A 19,209-nucleotide genomic window follows, 5' to 3' on the forward strand; every position below is an offset into this window, starting at 1 on the left:
AAAAAAAAAAAAAAAATAGTTTCTCGTCCTAATAAAAAGAAAGGAGAGTGAGGGCACTTTTTTTTCACTCCGAGATGACAAATCCAAGATGGTCGATGGGAAACAGCTACTACTTTCTCACTTTTACCAAGTAGACACATTGAAAGCAAATTAAAGCACTAGACATGATTCATACCATATGTATCCCCAACCACAAACGATTTCGTAAAGTAAAGGAAAAAAGCAAAAAAAAAAAAGGGGGAGGCAGAGATAATGGATGCTCGAGGATGGAATGAGAAACTTGTAATTTTTTTCATTTGGCCTAATACAGTAGGTGGCAATCCTCTACACAAGACATACATGATGCTCTAAAATATCTCATTATAATTTGTCTCATTATGTACAAAAATGAATTGATAATAAAAAATATCAAAATTTATGAATATATGATATACGATATAATAATAATATTAATTGTCGACTTCTAAGCTTATAAAACATGATCAAAATGTAATAGTTCTTAGATTGATGCCATAAATTTGATTTTGACCAGAAATGTCAGATCAGAAAAAAACAACAATTGTTTGTTTTATGCTCAGTATTCATACTGTAATTTATTATTCATAATTTTATTTCTCATAATGTGTGATATCTTCCCAATTAATAGCTACAGTACTATAATGTATACGATTTTACACAAAATAGGAAGAATAGGAATACAGTAAATGTATACCATTTCATTAATCTTTTCTAAAAAAAAATTAGATGCCAATAACTATACCTAAATTCTAAGAGGATGTGTATGTTATTTGAAAATTTTGCATACATTTTTGTGGTATTTATAACAAAAGAAAGCTTTGGATAAAGATTGGTAGGCTTAAAGACAGATGGCTGAAAGCTAAGGTAATACAAGGTTAAAATTTGTTTTCTTATAATTACTGTATTGTTATGAAAACTCAATTTAACTTAATTTAATGCATATTGTAATGCATAATGCATAATGCATTGCATATCGCATCATAATATTTTTATAATGTATAAGATTATGTTGCAGTAAAACATATTTCAAAGACCCCTGTATTATCCTGTCTAGACCATGTAGGATTAATGTCAGTATATTAATTATCTGTGATTATGCTCTATAGTGATGCAATAATAATGATAGCAATATTTGTTCAACAGTGATTTCAGACCGTCCCTTTCCACGACTTTTGCTTTTCTAAATCTCCCTATAATCAAAATTTGAAATAAATAAAATAAATGTGGACAACTTTTCTGCAACCCTCACAAATGAATGCCCATTTTTATTTTTAATAATTTAATCACCAGTTTCACTATAAGACCATCAAAACCCCAAAATTAGATGGAGACCTTATTTAATTATATTAATATTGTATCATCTGAAATAACTTTTTTATAGCAAAGTATATTGGATAGAACTGATCGTAAAACAGGATCAAGTTCAAGTGGGGACAGGGGCATTGGTTTTGGGAGGGGTAACAAGAGCTGGTCATGGAAGCAGAAGATTGGGTGGTGTAGTAAAATACATTTGTGAGGAAGTGGAAAGTTGTAAATTCTCTAGTGTTAGAATAGCCAGAGCCACATATCCTCAAGTCTGCAGCTACAATATGGTGTTAGTTTATTTTTAAAGTGAGAATTAAGCCACCTTAATCCTTCTGCCACGTTCCAAGTGTCTACAGAACACTTGTCACTCACATCAATACAGAAACTTGCATACAGACAAATTCATACAATAGGGGACTACTGTTTGCAGTGGTGACATCGAAGTCTTGTGTAGATGCATCACTTATTCTACGGTAAAAATGGCCCCGGAAAAAATGGTCCCTGAAAAAATCACCTGGATAAAACTGTCCCGGAAAAAATGGCCTCTGTAAGAATGTCCCCAAATGACAGTTAGGTAAAAATGGCCCTGAATAATAAAATTTAATAATAAAAATTAATTGATTTTTGTTAATCTTCAAACTTTTTAAATGCTGTAAAATAGCAGAATCTGAAAATAATAAGCATTTTTTAAAACATTAAATAATTTTAAATAGATTTTTAAAAGAATCTAATTGTCCAAATTGTGTGACAATTAAGTAATTTTATTTTTTTATTTTTTTTTATTTTAATTGGTTGAGAATCTGACTAGCCAGTATATAACAATCTTTTGTTTTTAAAATGCCATATAAACAACATAGTGTAGTCTAGATTTTTTTGAGTATGATTTATATCTTGTATATACAGTATATACCACTTTTATGGGTTGTCAACAAAATGAAATCTTTTTTCACTAATTACTGTATAGCAAGGAGATATTAAAATAATACCTTATTTTTATACCTCATTGTTTTACAGAAATTCAAGAATACAAATGACCATAAACTAACTGCATTTATGGAATATTTTCTTTGACTGCAAAGTATATAACTAATTATATAAACAATTTTTATAATGAAAAAATAAAGGCTTTAATGTAAAAATTAATATAAAAATTAATGATGTCCTTAGAGAATCACTGTGGAAATCGTTAATAGAAATAAACTCTAAATTCTATAGTTTAGACTATACAGTACCTCAATTAAAAAAACAACATTTGAAATTCAATTTTGGTTTAATGTGCAAACATTTTTAATTTGTTTTTATATTTTAGGGTCACTAGGTCAACTTGGACAGGGATTGGCTCGTGTTTTGCGGAAAAAATATGGACAAGATAATGTGATTATGTCAGATATTATTAAGGCTCCTAAGCATATCATAGACAGTGGTAAGTATAATGTTGTTTGTAAAATATTAATTAAATGAAAACTGATTATTTGGTTGATTGATTGATTTATTGATTGACTGACTGATTAATTAATTGATTGATTTTTTGAATTTTATTAAGTAGTAAAGTTAAATCAAAAACAATTGACACAGGGATCATCAGTAACATAAAGCAGTCTTTGTTAACAACAGGATTTATAAATTTTCCATATATGAAACACGATCAAGTAAACAGATGGAAAACACGGAATACAACTGAGAAACTATACAAAACATAAAAATGGTCTTGTCTATTCTATATAAAATACTGCATAATATTTTGATACATTCTTTCTTTATTATTTGAGATTGTTGAGAACCTTTTCATAAAAAAACATTTTATGTTGCAATTTGAAACTGCCCATGCTTGCATTGTGTAATTTTATTGAAAGTGAGTCTGGCACCTGCAACCTTGAAAAAAACATTTTTTTGAGTTTAGTTTTTGTAATTATCCTTTTGAAAATTTAATAATTATATTGTATATTAATGTGTGCAATATAGATGTCTGTACTATACTGTAGTTGATTCAATGATTGATGTTCCTACAGTAGTTGGTAGGCAGTTGAAACTCTAGTGATTAAAGATCTAATTAATTGGGGATGGTATCTTACAGTCTGCTGTGTATGTGTGCTGACATTCAACTCCTCCCTACCACAATTCCCATTCAAAATCTTTGCTGCTACTTCATTTCTTATTTTTTGATTTTTGGGTAAGTGCAGTGATAGCACCAGTAGGGATCCAGGAAGAAGGGGATGTAGGAATCCAGGAAGGGGGGATGTAGGAACCCTGTCGATGAGACCCAGTGTCACTCTCATCAATAAAGAAGCCTATCATTTCTGTCATGAACACTGTTTTAAAAACGTTTTTTTTTACCATCTGGAACACCCTTTCCATGCAAGATGCCTGTTCTTAAATTTTGCTTCAACCATGGTGGGGCTAAGGTGGGTGTGGACTAGCATCTTGGGGACCATGGGCCTCTTGTTGATGCACCCCCTGTCGGGGTCCTTTAGACATTTTGCAGGGAATTATCTGGTGCTGCCACTGACTATAGTGTAATATAAACTGTCAACCGATTATATTTCCTCATAGCACAGTAATATATATTTTAACTTGTCAGGCAGAACCAGGTGGACATTGTTTTTTGACATTTTGGCTGTCATTGACCATGAGAATGGTTGACATAACACAGCCATTGAGAGAGATCTTTTTGTATTTTATTTTTCTAAAAGAATGAATGAATACCTGTCACGCAAGGCTTGACCCTTAACAGGTACCTCCCGAGTCAACAGGATAATGGAACTCATCATTGGGCAGGGGGGGCGTTCATTTTCTTGATCAGGTCAAGTTGATGCACTGATAAAAAAAATTCCAATTATAATGATAATTCATTAAAGTTAATAATCAAAGCATAATTAATTCATTCTGTTTAAAATGTATTTGTATAATCCATTATGAATAATAAAGTTCAAACTCAACATGTGGTAGAACAGAATCCTTGACTCTTTTTGGATATCATAAAGGTTTAATTATTTCTCTGAACTTAGCATGAGGTTTGGTTATACTTAGTGTGAATTACCTACTCCGTCTGAACTACAACAGTAATAGAAGTGTGAATCACACCCCAAAATATTGAAAAAAAATTTTTTTTTTCTTTTCAATTTCATGTAGAAAAAAAAATAGTGTTAAAATGAATCATTTTCAATAGGCCTACAATATATATTACTCCTGGTTGGTGAAATCATTGCTTTAAAATATAGAATATATTGATTTTGATTAGCATTTCTTGGACAATATAATTTTTGTTTTATTTATTTACTTTTTTATTTTGGCCTAATCCTCATAATTTGTATGTTTTGTATACTTTTACATTACATACAGGCATTTTTCTACAGAATATGTTTTGTATCAATATGCAATACATTTTATAAAAACATCCTGACAAAGTAAATTTGATTTGGTTTGATTTTAATTATTTTGTCTCATATTTTGCTGTATATCATCATGTTTTTGTGAAGTGCTTGTTCAGAAATCACATTTAAATTTATATACTTAGTTTATGCTTACTTTGTTAAATAGTTGCCGCTAAGCCACTTCCTTCCAAATTCATGACTAGACTACAGCCTAAGTACTTAAAGGTAATCCGACTAAAGAACAAGGTCAAGACAATGTTCGCAGTAATTTACTTTTAAAATTTAATTTGGAAAAATCGACAAAACAAAATATATGATTTCACCAAGTAAGTAATAATAATAATAGTAATAATAATAATAATAATAATAATAATAATAATAATAATAATAATAATAATAAATGCTAAGTTGGACTTAAGGGGAATAATTTTTGTGTTATTTTCCCGTTAACATCATTTTTTTAATTGTTCTCTAATTTCTCTATTGTCTAAGTTCCCCATAAAATAGGTTTTATTTACATAATAATAATAATAATAATAATAATAATAATAATAATAATAGTAATATATTATTTTATTATTTATTATTTCAACAAACTAAAAATCATACTAATATTGGAGATGTATAAACTAAAAATCATAGGAAATTGCCTCTGCATTGTCGGTGTTCTTTGATGATACTGTTCAAGGATAGATTCAAGGATATTTTGTAGTTTAGTTAATTGGATTATTTTTTCCCAAGTAATATAACTTAATTATTTTTCCTTGAATTGATTTCATTGAGACTATACAAATGTATACAAATCTTATTAATTGTTGTATTATTACATGACTGTCGTTTATTGGAATATTTTTTTTTTATTTATAGTTATTAATATTTATTTTTTGATAAACCAAAATAAAAATTCAAGAAAAAAGATGCCTAGAAAATAAAACATAGCAGAGCATGTTTAATTGGCTTTGTTTTTTTTTTGTAATTCAAATTAAAATACAAAATCTAAAAAAATATGATTTTTAATAAACTAAATAAAAAACATTTTGGTGCTCTGTAAAATAAAACTTTACAATGCTTTCAAGGTAAAAACATATTAAAAATTTAGAAAAGAAATCTCTATAAGCTTATCTTATAGAGATTTCTTTTCTAAATTCTATAAGCTAAATTGGTACTCTATAAAATTAATTTTAAAATAAATAATAATGACATCTTATAAGGAGCGCATATCCATATCAGAGACCTTGTCGCGGAGCCATTTCCACCTGCAAAAAGCAGCAGCTTTTTCAGCATTTCTTTTATTATTATTTATTTATTTTTATTTTTTTATTTTTTTCTTTTTTAAATATTATAATTCTTAGATATATATTTATTATGAACTAACTAGAGAGGAAACACAGGGAAAAACAAGTGCAAGCTCCCCCAAGTCAATTTTACTCATGCCCAATGTAATTAGAAGATTTGTCCCCAGGACCATGTAATTGAAGGAAAGCGCTGTGACCGTTAAGTCACATTTCCTATAAATACTTAGTTTTTCTTATGAAAACTATAACATATTTTTATAGTATTCTTTTTAGTGTTGATAAAATTCTCATACTGTATTAACAGTGTGGTCAAGCATGAATAATATTGTATTTCATTGCATATTGTAGAATGAGACTACAGTATTTATATTTACCATTATCATACATAATTTATGTGGATAAATCTCATGGTAGATTTGTTGATGTTTTAATGTTCTGTTGTTGTAAGTGTGCAGTATGTTTGATTTCCTGTAATGTTGCTGCATCCTGTTACATAACCCAAACCTTTCAATCCCTGGTTCCAGGGTTCAAATCCTGTGACACCATGATTTTCTCCTCACAACTAAAAACAGACTTACTTCTTATAAAGAGACTTAAGGAGTGCTTGTGTTTTATATACTGTGCATTATTCTTTATTTTGCCTATTAGGCCTTAAAAAAATTGTTCGTTTGCCCTACAGCACCCACCCCTAGCTCATTAAAAAATACAAGCGGCATTTAAAAAAAAATTTTTTTTTTTCGATTTTCGTTCATAAATTTAAGAAAGTGATCATTATTTTTCTCCGCTGTGCGCTTGAAAGTTAATGTTTAAATTTGGTGTCTAATGTAACTGATCACCATTCTAGCCCTAAATTCATTGCAAAATATTGATTATGGTTATTTTTATTCAGTCTGATGAATACGTTTTGAAAAACAAATAGTGAGACAGGCTTAATTGCAAGCATTGCGATTTAGTATGTTAATTTTGGTGACAGCAGGAAAAAAAACTTTTTTGCGGCTGCCCCTCCTATACAATTTTCAGCATTAAAGGGCAAACGAACATTGTTTTTAGGCCTTATGTGTGCTAGTTGGGCTTGATCCAATTGTTTTTGTTATCGTTTTCAATGTCACAAGTATTTTAGAACGTAATTATTATTCAGTATGATAACACGTCAAGTAGGGCAAAACATCAATCCTATGGAATTTCCAGAGGCAAAAAAATGTTTTAAATATGTGGTTATTGTCTGATTTCAGGTCCATACCTGTATGCTGATATCCTAGACTTTAAGAATCTACAAGAAATTATAGTCAACAACAACATAGACTGGCTTATTCATTTTAGTGCTCTCCTGAGCGCTGTTGGTGAACAGGTAAATAATGTATATTTGCAATATGTCATCCATTAAATTGATACTGAACAATTTAGCCGTATGGTACTTAACATATTAATCTCTTTCTTTTTGTTAATACAAATATTACATATTCTGGTTTGAACAAGACTGCATGAAGATTTTTTTTTTTTCGGAATTTATATAGCGGCTTTCACAATCCGCAGGTGATTATACAAGGCGCTGGCTCCATATTTTCCTGGTCCCTGGATACTGAATTGGCAGATCCGCACATTGTGCAACTTTCTCTGCTCTCTGCTCCGCGCACAAACCATACATTCAATGCCATATCATCCTGCAAAGTACCCATTTATAGTCGTGGGTAGAGCGAGGCAAATGTAAGGACACAAACAATGCGACGAGCATCTATCTCGAACTCCCGATCTCCCAATCAGAAGTCCAACACTTGCACCACACACTCCTACAAAATGATTTTTGTAATTAAAAAAATGATACAAAAAGTACATTAAAAAAAGAAAAAAATTATTCAGAAACTTTGAAAATTTAATTTTAAAATGCTGACTCTGAATTTCTACCAGACATTTCTTCCTTTTTCCTGGCCACTGCTGTAAATTTGCCAGATGCCCAGTGGGACAGTTTTGTCTCCCCTAGGGCAATGGTATATGGTTTTGAACCTTCGTCAGTGCATTTGCTTACTGTATAATGCCCTTAAAATTAAACAAAACATTTAACTTCCATCCCTTGTACACGCCTACTGATTAACTTTTAATTGAATTATGTGTGGAATGGTATTAAAAATAATAAAATAATAAAAATTAAATTATTCAATGCAGGATGTTCCACTGGCTATCAAAGTCAACATTCAAGGTCTCCACAACATTATGGAACTCGCTAAGATGTACCAGTTGCGACTATTCTGTCCAAGTACGATCGGTGCCTTCGGGCCCGACTCTCCTCGTGATCCTACACCTGATTTAACAATTCAACGTCCTAGGACGATATACGGTGTTTCAAAAGTACATGCAGAATTAATGGGAGAGGTAAGCTACTGTATGTAAGACGAAGAGGGATAGTCTCTGTCGGTGTTGACAGTATTATGACATTTCTAAGTATAATAATTTCATAAGGTATGGCATAAAGAACAAAACAATTATAGTACAGTGCACCCTCCATATTCAAGACTCCTCTAAATCCGTAGCCCCTATAATTAAGACCACATTTTCAAAGAATCAAAATAACAATCTGTAATCTTTTAATGCAAAGCTAACCCTCTCAGTGTAGACTGAAGCCTGAGACCACCCATAAAATTACAGGACCAAAAGGTGGTTTCGATTTGAGGGCAAACTGTATATACTCTACTGACATTTCTGTGTTTATTTTTATATATAATCATTTGTACTATTATTTAATTTGTAAATGGTCAGAAGAGTGTACAGTAAATACAAAACAATACATGCCCACCTCAAATTAAGACCACTTTTAGGACTGGGGTTTCCATGGTTTTTAGCTTTTTTTTTAAATCTAATTAGAATATTAATAAACATAAAAGAAATTTGTTAATAATGTACTTAATGAAATACAACTAAGTAAACAAAGTAACCTTCTACATTATGTTTTTTTTTTTTTTTATAATGAAAAGAGAATATCACCAACTGGCTTGCCTTGGAACTGTTAACATTGAAAGTAAAACATTTTCATTTTTCCTGGTTACTATATTACTGTAGTTTTTTGGGGATTTTCCCTACAAGAAGGATGTGAAAAACTTTGTTAGTCAATACTATTCTGTGGTGAAATTGGAAAAAACCTCAACAATTAAATAAGCCAGTCATAACCAGTGGTATTCAAGGTCAGTCAACATAAACCTATGTTGTGTTTGTTTATGTCAATTGACCAAATTTTAAAATGCAAATCAATGATTTGTGCTACTCACTTACCTTATCTGAGACTATAGTTACCCCGTGCCCCCCCCCCCCCCCCCTCCCCCCCCCGTTTGAAAAATTCTGGATCCACCCCTGATGAACTGGCTTATTGAAAAATTAGTTTTCAACATCCAATGTGACACAAATAGCTGCTGCTAACTTCAAGACTATTTGCTGCAAAAATTCTTAAATTGATTTCCATGCCATAGAACAAACCAATTTATGCATCTGTTATGTGACAGACTTTACTAAAACCAGGCAGTCATTGTCAAAAACTAAAGGTTTCAAATCAGCTAAATTTTCCATGTATTGACCATCTTAATGCATGGTGGACTACTGTAGAAATATAACTTATATCTTTGCCATTTGTTGTCTGTTTTTAACCATTTTTGCATCAATTATTAGCTTTTGACCTCTAGAAAGATCTATTAATGTCATTTTTCTTTGCTTGAGTGGGTCACTTGGCGAGGGAAATATTTTCTTGTTCTTATTTTGTACTGAAGCTCATAAAGACTCAATACAGGCAGTACACAGTATAATTAAAGACTTGAGCGGCTGATGGGGTAATTTTACAGTACAGAATAAGAAAAATTTGCTGATAGAAGGTGCTGTAGTGAATGCAAAAGGTGTTTAATCCCAAAGACATTTCATATCTTACATTTTCATGCTTTTTTTAAAATGTATAAATGTTTTTGATTTTTTTTTAGTATTACAACCATCGGTTTGGGCTGGACTTCAGGTGTTTGAGACTTCCAGGTGTAATATCAGGTGATACAAAGCCAGGTGGCGGAACGACAGGTGAACAATGTTTAAATGTCTGTCCATGCTAACAAGTTTTATAAGTCAATCGTGATGTCATCACTGTAACTCCCAGTGTTATTTGCCTATCCCCTGCAGTCCACTAATTTTTCAATTAGTGGACGCTTGGCTTGATTTTTTTAGGTTCATGTGCAGGAGCACAAATCAGCATATGCACAGCTAAATGTAAATACGCACACAGTATACTGATCATATTATTATAGCAACCAATGACTGCTACAACATTTGGTTATCAAAAACTAAAATTAAAAGACGGCGATTGACTTGTAAAACAATTAGTAGAGCATGCATCGTACACTAACGGAAAATTATTATACTTAGTTTAGATTTAATGCATTCAAAAATTTCCTTTGGGCCTTTTTCATATCTATTTTTTAAAATAAATATAATTATGTCTCTATTTTAATAAATAATAATTCTTGTTCTATTTTTTGTATCTATTTTTAAAATTTCATATTTAAGTAATCTTCCGGTTTTTGGTTTATTTTTTTTTTATATATCTTTTTTATGTAATGTATTTTTGACCTATTTTGAATGTACATGTCCTTTTTTTTTTTTTTTTTTTTTTTTTTTGTGAATGTATTTAATTGTTTTGACTAATAATGTAATATCCAATCTATATATTATTTTATGATTGCAATAAAGATGAATTTGAATTATATATATATATATTATTATTATTTGTTTATGAATGATATTTATATTAACACTTTTTAATCAAAAGTTCTGTTCACACCAAGTTTTAGGTGACTTATTATATTGTAATATCCAATCTATATATTATTTTATGATTGCAATAAAGATGAATTTGAATTATATATATATATTATTATTATTTGTTTATGAATGATATTTATATTAACACTTTTTAATCAAAAGTTCTGTTCACACCAAGTTTTAGGTTACTTATCTGAGATTCATACATATATGGATGTAGAATGGTATCACCATACTCGAATATAATGTAAATAATTTTTGCAGCGCACCGTAGCCAAGCTGTGGGATAAATTATAGAAAATATTGAGTGTAGTTTAAGCTATGAAGTGTACTGTCATGTTAAAATGCCATGAGCATCTTTCAGATGGATACCTGCGAACAATTGTTATTGTTATTATTATATGATGTCATTAAGCCCTTATATTATTACATTGCTTTGCCTATGAACAGAGCATTAGTCTAAAGTCCTGTCCAAACTATCAAATTTCATATGACAAAAACATGTGAGAAGCCTAAATATGGTCATGATGACATCACATTATGACCCTATAGGCACATCATGGCTACGTATGGGCATGCAACAGTTAAATTTTGTATGTCATTTTTTCATTAGATTATGCTGTGTCTATTTTTGATGAAGCTCTGAAAACTGGCAAGTTTGAATGCTACCTCCGTCCTGACTCCAAGTTACCAATGATCTACATTGATGACTGCCTCCGAGGCATCACAGAGATGTTGGAAGCACCACAAAGCCAGCTGAAATTAAGAACATACAATTTAGGAGCATTTAGTTTCAATCCAGAAGAACTTGTGAGCGAAATACGAAAGCATATTCCTCAGTTGGTAATGAATTATGATGTTGATCCTGTGAGACAAGCCATCGGTAAGTTCAAATATTCAGCAGTATGACATAGCCCAACACGATTTGTTGTCACGTCAGGTCTGTGTGAGTTAAATGCATATGAGGTAGGTCCATGGTCGAGGACAAATACATCCTGGAATAATCTAAAGACTGTGCCCCACGATAAAGCGCGTCTGACTGTGTTTTTGGACGCTGTGCGTGTTGGCCTTAAGGGAATATTTTCAGTCGCACGATTTAAGGAGAAATAAGCACTGTTTTGATCAAAAAGCTAAAAAGATTGACCGGTTCTACTCATTTTGACTCAGTTGCCCATGTCTAATTTCAGTGCAATCCAAAGCAACTTACAGACGATAATTCAATTTGTCATGTTACATTGATAATCTATACTGTTATTGCAAGCATTTTCTGGGTTCGCTATTACAATGTGTCTACTTATGGTAGCATTGCACATCAACTTGTTGTAGCTAATAGTACTCAGAAGCAACATAAGCACTCTGGGAAACTAGTTTTACCGAGTTCTGAGTGGTTGCACATGTCACGTGTGTTACAAGCAACTAGTTGAGACTTAAAGGCAACATGTAAGCTTAGACAAAAGTTTTTTTTATACCTTGTTTAGCGAACCCTTCACCCGCCTATAATGATGATTTTGAATAAAAATAAAATTTAAAAAATTTAAAAAAATAAATAAATAAATAAATAAAAATAAAGTTTTGGCCAATTAGTGCACCTGCCACCACAAAAAATTGGAAATTTCAGAAGAAAAAAAATTTTTTTTTAAATTTTATTATGCCCACCGCTGCCTTTTAAATCACCCCAAAATATATGTATACAGCATTTAACCATCCCATTACTACACTGTCTACATTCACCAATATAATTTTATTTTTATTTTCTCCTCCATCTAGATGTTTTTGACAAAACTATTTTCTAAATAGGAAAACAAACATTTTTTTTAGTTTTTTCCGCATTCCTCTGACGATTTTTAAAAAATAAGTTCGCGAAACAAGGTATATAAATATTCTCGCGTTAGCACAAACATTTGTCTATTTTCTTGAACTTGGTAACTTTTTGGTCATTCCAAATAAGCAGTTTATTAATTTGATGGATGTTGGGCCCATTGGTACTGATCTTTTAATCAAATCAATTAATTCCGACTTATATATTTATTTTAGCTGACTCATGGCCGCAAGTGTTTGACGATTCAGGAGCCCGAAGTGACTGGGGCTGGGGTCATCAATATGACCTCACCGGGATGGTCAACATCATGATGGAAGTTGTGAGTCAACGCCTGGGAATTCCGACGATGGATCACTCAACCGCCACTGTGTTTCAAGCCTAGATTACATCACGTTTACATCAACGCCAATTTTTTGCCATTTGCCATTTTTCCTGAACGTTTTTTTTTTATAAAAATTTTACTTTAATATTAATTAACTATGTATATTAATACTGGCTATACTGTGTGATGTGTGAGTTTGGGGAAATTGGTGTATTTATGTGTATGTTATATAGGTTATCTAAATACCTCATAGCAATATGAGCTTATGTTGAGTTTAAACATACTAAATAATGTATGCTAGTTCGGCCATCCCAAGGCAAAACAACGTAACTAACATTTTTTTGGATTTTGAGATATCATTCGGGTGTATATTAAACACTTCTGAATTACCTATGAAAATTTTAGGTAGATTCGAAAATAGCACCACCTATCTTTAAGCATAAAACTTAAAATCTAGTGATTTTCCATGGTAAAACAATGTAACTGCAAAGGCAAAACAACATATCTATGATGAACACACGTTGTTTTACCTCAGAATTTTATTTAAAAATTGTTTTGAGCTGATGGAGTTCAACTAGTTGATGGTGTTTTCATATCAATAAATCTTAACAACGATGTATGCATAAGCTAGATAATGCATATGATTGCCTCAAACATAATTATATAATCCCAAAAATATATCACACTCGCGAATATACTGCATTTCAAAGGTAAAACAACGTATCTGTAAATATCGTTAATAACTTTAACAAATGGTTGCAATTAAAAATTTGTATATAATCATGATGTCTATAAATATATAGTTCTGCAAAATTTCAGAAGGGTACGACAATTTATTGCCAAGTTGCAAACATTTTTCTCGAAAAGTGAAAATTTCAAGTTACGTTGTTTTGCCTTGGAAGGGCTGAGTTAAGCTGTTTAATTTTGCTAACAAGAAAAATAATGCAATACTGTATACTTTTTACAGGGTGTTTATTTTCATACCATAAATGTATTCCAAGACTGTAAGTGCTTATCATGATCTAATTGTTGTAGTGGGAAAAAATGTAACTTTAAAAGTGAGATGTTTTTTATACAAATGTTTATTGAATGTAATGGTTGTTGAACCTAAGGCATCAACAACTCTAAAATATCTACTTGGGTTTGAATCCAAGGCATGAGGGCTGAGGAAAGTGTACTGCCCTCAATGTTCTTATTGTGTTTAAAACATCCCTAATTTTGTGCCTTACGTCAAGTTCAGTTGATGTAATTTTTCTATTCAGCACCTCCTTTTCTAAATCCTGGATATGCTACTGTCTTTAAACCTAAGCTTCTGTCACCCTTTCAATTTCACTCAAATCAACTAACATCATGGTCGAATCTTGGCAACTTGCCAGAAAATGTCAACAGCTGTAGATCGCTCTCCCAGTTGCCCATGTTCATTTTTACTGCGATTCAAAGCAGCTGAGAAGCGAATGGCCATGTGACAGTCTTTTAACCCCATAAATCTAGTCTAATCTAGTCGCTTTTGGCGACTAGTTCAGATGTGTATAAGAGACAGATATTAAACACTTCTGAATTACCTATGAAAATTTTAGGTAGATTCGAAAATAGCACCACCTATCTTTAAGCATAAAACTTAAAATCTAGTGATTTTCCATGGTAAAACAATGTAACTGCAAAGGCAAAACAACATATCTATGATAAACATACGTTGTTTTGCCTCGGAATTTTATTTAAAAATTGTTTTGAGCTGATGGAGTTTGGCAAGTTCAAATAGTTGATGGTGTTTTCATATCAATAAATATTAACAACGATGTATGCATAAGCTAAATAATGCATATGATTGCCTCAAACATAATTAATCCCAAAAATATATCACACTCACGACAATACTGCATTTCCGAGGTAAAACAACGTATCTGTAAATATCGTTAATAACTTTAACAAACGGTTGCAATTAAAAAATTTTATATAATCATAATGTCTATAAATATGTAGTTCTGCAAAATTTCAGAAGGGTACAACAATTTATTGCCAATTTGCAAACATTTTTCTCGAAAAGTGAAAATTTCAAGTTACGTTGTTTTGCCACAAAACAGCTGAGTTAAGCTGTTTAATTTTGCTAACAAGAAAAATAATGAAATATTGTATACGTTTACAGGGTGTTTATTTTCATACCATAAATGTTTTCCAAGACTGCAAGTGCTTATCATGATCTAATTTTTGTAGAGGGAAAAATGTAACTTTAAAAGTGAGATGCTTTTTATACAAATGTTTATTGAATGTAATGGTTGTTGAACCTAAGCCATCAACAACTCTAAAATATCTACTTGGGTTTGAATCTAAGGCATGAGGGCTGAGGAAAGTGTACTGCCCTCAATGTTCTTATTGTGTTTAATACGTCCCTAATTTTGTGCCTTACGTCAAGTTCAGTTGATGTAATTTTTCTATTCAGCACCTCCTTTTCAAAATCCTGGATATGCTACTGTCTTTAAACCTAAGCTTCTGTCACCCTTTCAATTTCACTCAAATCAACTAACGTCATGGTCGAATCTTGGCAACTTGCCAGAAAATGTCAACAGCTGTAGATCGCTCTCCCAGTTGCCCATGTTCATTTTTACTGCGATTCAAAGCAGCTGAGAAGCGAATGGCCATGTGACAGTCTTTTAACCCCATAAATCTAGTCTAATCTAGTCGCTTTTGGCGACTAGTTCTACCTAGTTGCATGTAGCTGCATGCTTGCCCGCATTTACTGTGTATTGAACCATTTATTGATCAAGGAACTGGATTTCCATAGATTGTAAATAAATGACCATGTTGTTTTGACTGATTAATTAGTTAGTTGATAATGAACAGTTAATTTTGTATTATATCAACATTAACTATAATAGATACCATAGACACTGACTTCTATACTGGCAAATATTTTTTACAAGCTTAGCAGGCTGTACATTAATCTTATGTAATATATAATTTCTGCAATTTTATGAAGGCATCATTATTTGATGAACAAAACAACTTGAAAAACTAAACAAAAACAAGTATACAGTTATTCAAAAGCGTCAGTGTGCACACATCCGTCAGCTGAGTAGTTTAAGCATATAAGTTAATGGGAGACCTGCGGTGTCTTATGTCAGCCAATCACTGCTCCCTACGGTCGTCAACCAACACGATTCTATGGAGAACCTAACGCCACGACGCGTGCAAAACGGATCATTTTTAATGAAAGTCCGTTCACAGGGGCGGATCCAGAATTTTTCAAACGGGGCATGGGGGCGGGCACAACATATTTAGAATAGATAAGTGAGTAAAACATGTGCCCACTTACTGGATCCACCCCTGGTTTAGACTGCCACCGCCAATCAGGAGACAGCGTCGCGTTGTCTAACATGTTAACAGGGAACACAGTTAGATTTGTCAACTGACGGTCATATGATGCAGTGATCGTGCCCAGCTTAAGAGACCTTTACATTTCAGTACATTCTCATGGAGGTTTATTATGCTCGATGGAAGTGCATTTTATTGCTTGAATTGACAGGCTCTTGAGAATTTTTATGCAAATGTTTTTTTTTCAATAAAATAATTTATAGTAGATAAAGATAGTGATTTCATTTTTGTCTGTGTTGAATCCACATAGGTAATTTAGGCCTATGTTTAAAGATGTAGTTGTCTCTTGCAAAATTACTTTGCCCATTTCGAAGTAAAATAAAAATTGTCAACTTGAACACAGACATTAGTGTATTAAAAAAATGTTTACCCATCATTTTACAGCGAAAATGATAGAAACTGAAAGTGTTTTATTATCTTTGTTATAATCAGGGAGTTGTTATTTAGAATTATCCAGTTTAAAAATCAGGGTACAATTTTTTTTAAACTAAATAATTTCTGTGCTCAAGTTAATAATTTGTATGTTACTACAAAATGAGCAAGATAATTTCAAAATAATTTTTTTTATTTTTTTTGTCATTTTCAAGGGACAATACATCTTTAAAACCGGAAATAATACATGCTTTTGTAATGAGCTGTGTGAGACGGTCTATATGTTAACATGTAAGTTAGTAGAAATTTGGAAATTTAACTTGATTTATATTAAAAATGTAAAGTTCCACCTATTAATGTTCCTGAGATAAATAAATGCATAAGAGGTGATACTATAAAAGTAAGACAAAATAGGGTCTAATATTAGTGCAGTTTTTAATCGTGAAAGAGAGAAATTAAAGGACAGCTTACTGCTTCATGTATAACACGCTGCGAGTCTGAAGTATTGGTATGGTGAAGAAACAGTGCGCCCTCTTGACTGAGATATGGCGTAATAACGAAAAGAAGGACAAAGAACAAAGCTAAGATATGGATGTTCTTGTTTGTATCTTCTCGGAGTGTAATTTAAGGATCCAAATATGGTCAGTAAAAATGGATGACCAAAAAATGCACTAAGTAACTTCAAGCAGGCTCCAAACGAGGAAAAAAACATTTGGATATGTTGTTGAATTTATTTTTCTAGTACAAAAAAAAAGTGACAGGAAAGGTTACTTTTTACTTTTTCTAGTACAAAAAAAAGCTGTGATGGGAACGGTTAATATTTGAAAACTATGGGGAGGGGGCGTAATCACCATTTTTTTCATTTCCCGTAGTTTTTAATTTTCAAAAAATTTGTATCTCATATCCGACCGAGTTGTGTCTTGGAAAAATCATTTCTTCCTCCCAGGTACGTCCAGGCTTAATAATATACTTTTTAATTTAGCTGACGCAAGTACTGTAACATGATGTTATGTAATTTAATACAATCTACCTTCAAATTCGATAAAATTTGCTTATAGCCCGATTTTGTTATGTTAAATTTACGAATATGAAAAGTACCCTATATGTTTTTCTGCGACAAGAAAACACCGAGTGTGCAGAGCTCGAACGAAACAGTTAGTAAATTATGTAGTGTCACAATGACTACAAAATTGTATTAATGCTTGCGGTACACCACGTAGATAGTTCTGAAAACCGTTGAATGTCTCGACGTTTCGTCTTCAGGAGAATCTGCCGAAAATACTTATATGTTGCAGGCCCATAGCCAGGGGGTTTTTTTATTGTTCGGGAGAATCCCCTTTTCTTAGCGAAACCCTCTTCCCCTTTCTGGCAACCCCCTCCCCCAGAATTTCCTGAACGTCCCAACCCATTGAATGCACTGCAGACCCACTCAGACTCAGACAGAATGTTTTGCTGCAGAACATTTAAAAACATAACTGCTTTTAGCATTTAGACCCATAAAACATCGCTCTGGCTTTGGGGCCTTTTCCCCAGCTCATCGGGGGGGGGGGGGGGGGCTTGGGCAGGCCCCCCCTGCCTTTTCTCGGAAGAACCTGACTACGGGCCTGGTTTGGGTGCGAGACTTGGTGATTGGTGGAAAACTAAACAATAACTGAGACTACGTGTGAAAAGGCGTTTATAAACGTTTTTAGTAATCTGTTGTATGTGCCATCTATGTATACGGTATCGCATGTTGTTATAATAAAAACCAATATTTTCGAGATTTTCGAGAAATTTGCACTATAAAATGTTTTGACCAAGTCGGCTTAGGTTTGATCGGTACCGGGTAATACTAGAATTTTATACACAAATTACATTTTTAGATAACATAACATACACACATAGATGTTGTGTGCAATGCGTCAAGGGTCTTTATTATTATTTCGTCAGTCTGTTACTATTTTTACCGTAAATTTACTAATAAGTTGCAATACATTATTAGGCGAATGCCTTCTGCTTAAACCACCAGGATGTGTGTCCGAATCAATAAGACACTTACCGCCTAGTTTCCAATTGAAGTGTTCGATACAAATGCAAATTACTTGATCATTATGTTAACGTCGTCAGCCGAACCAAATATCCACTTTAATAAAACCTTCATCTGTGTATGCTCTTTGTTATCATTTCAACGTTTCCATTTCGATTTCCAAGCACTTTTTGTCGTGTCCGACAGTGACACACGTGCGCATGTGAATAGGCCATTGTCGTGGACACTCTGGTGTTGGCCTCAAAGCCGTAAATTTGGACAGGGCCTTACTTAATTATCACCATCTATAGTAATCGTTATCATTATCAATAATTATAATCAATATCGTCAGTATCATCGCCATCATCAAAATGTACATATACCCACAATGACTATCTTCATTATAATTTTCATCATTCATGATCCTCGATATCATAATAATGATAATGATTTTATAATATTTTTAAAGGCCTATACTATATCTGTCTCTTATACACATCTAGATGTGTATAAGAGACAGGCTTACTGCTTCATGTATAACACTCTGCGAG

General features: G+C 32.3%; 1 protein-coding gene across 3 annotated transcripts in view; it reads left to right on the forward strand.

Moving 5' to 3' along the window:
* Positions 1 to 13,381, forward strand: part of LOC117123199 (L-threonine 3-dehydrogenase, mitochondrial-like) — a 25,144-nt gene extending 11,763 nt beyond the window's left edge. For all 3 annotated transcript variants that reach the window (XM_033269051.1, XM_033269049.1, XM_033269050.1), the window contains exons 3-8: positions 2,633 to 2,746; positions 7,222 to 7,337; positions 8,150 to 8,356; positions 9,943 to 10,033; positions 11,385 to 11,654; positions 12,806 to 13,381. In XM_033269051.1, the coding sequence (XP_033124942.1) occupies positions 2,633 to 2,746; positions 7,222 to 7,337; positions 8,150 to 8,356; positions 9,943 to 10,033; positions 11,385 to 11,654; positions 12,806 to 12,972 (965 nt within the window). In that variant the 3' untranslated portion in view covers positions 12,973 to 13,381. The remainder of the gene's footprint in view (positions 1 to 2,632; positions 2,747 to 7,221; positions 7,338 to 8,149; positions 8,357 to 9,942; positions 10,034 to 11,384; positions 11,655 to 12,805) is intronic.
* Positions 13,382 to 19,209: the final 5,828 nt, after the last annotated feature.

Source organism: Anneissia japonica, unplaced genomic scaffold (assembly GCF_011630105.1).
Source record: "Anneissia japonica isolate Jap-2015-1 unplaced genomic scaffold, ASM1163010v1 scaffold288080_len124612_cov161, whole genome shotgun sequence".
Lineage (NCBI taxonomy): Eukaryota > Metazoa > Echinodermata > Crinoidea > Comatulida > Comatulidae > Anneissia > Anneissia japonica.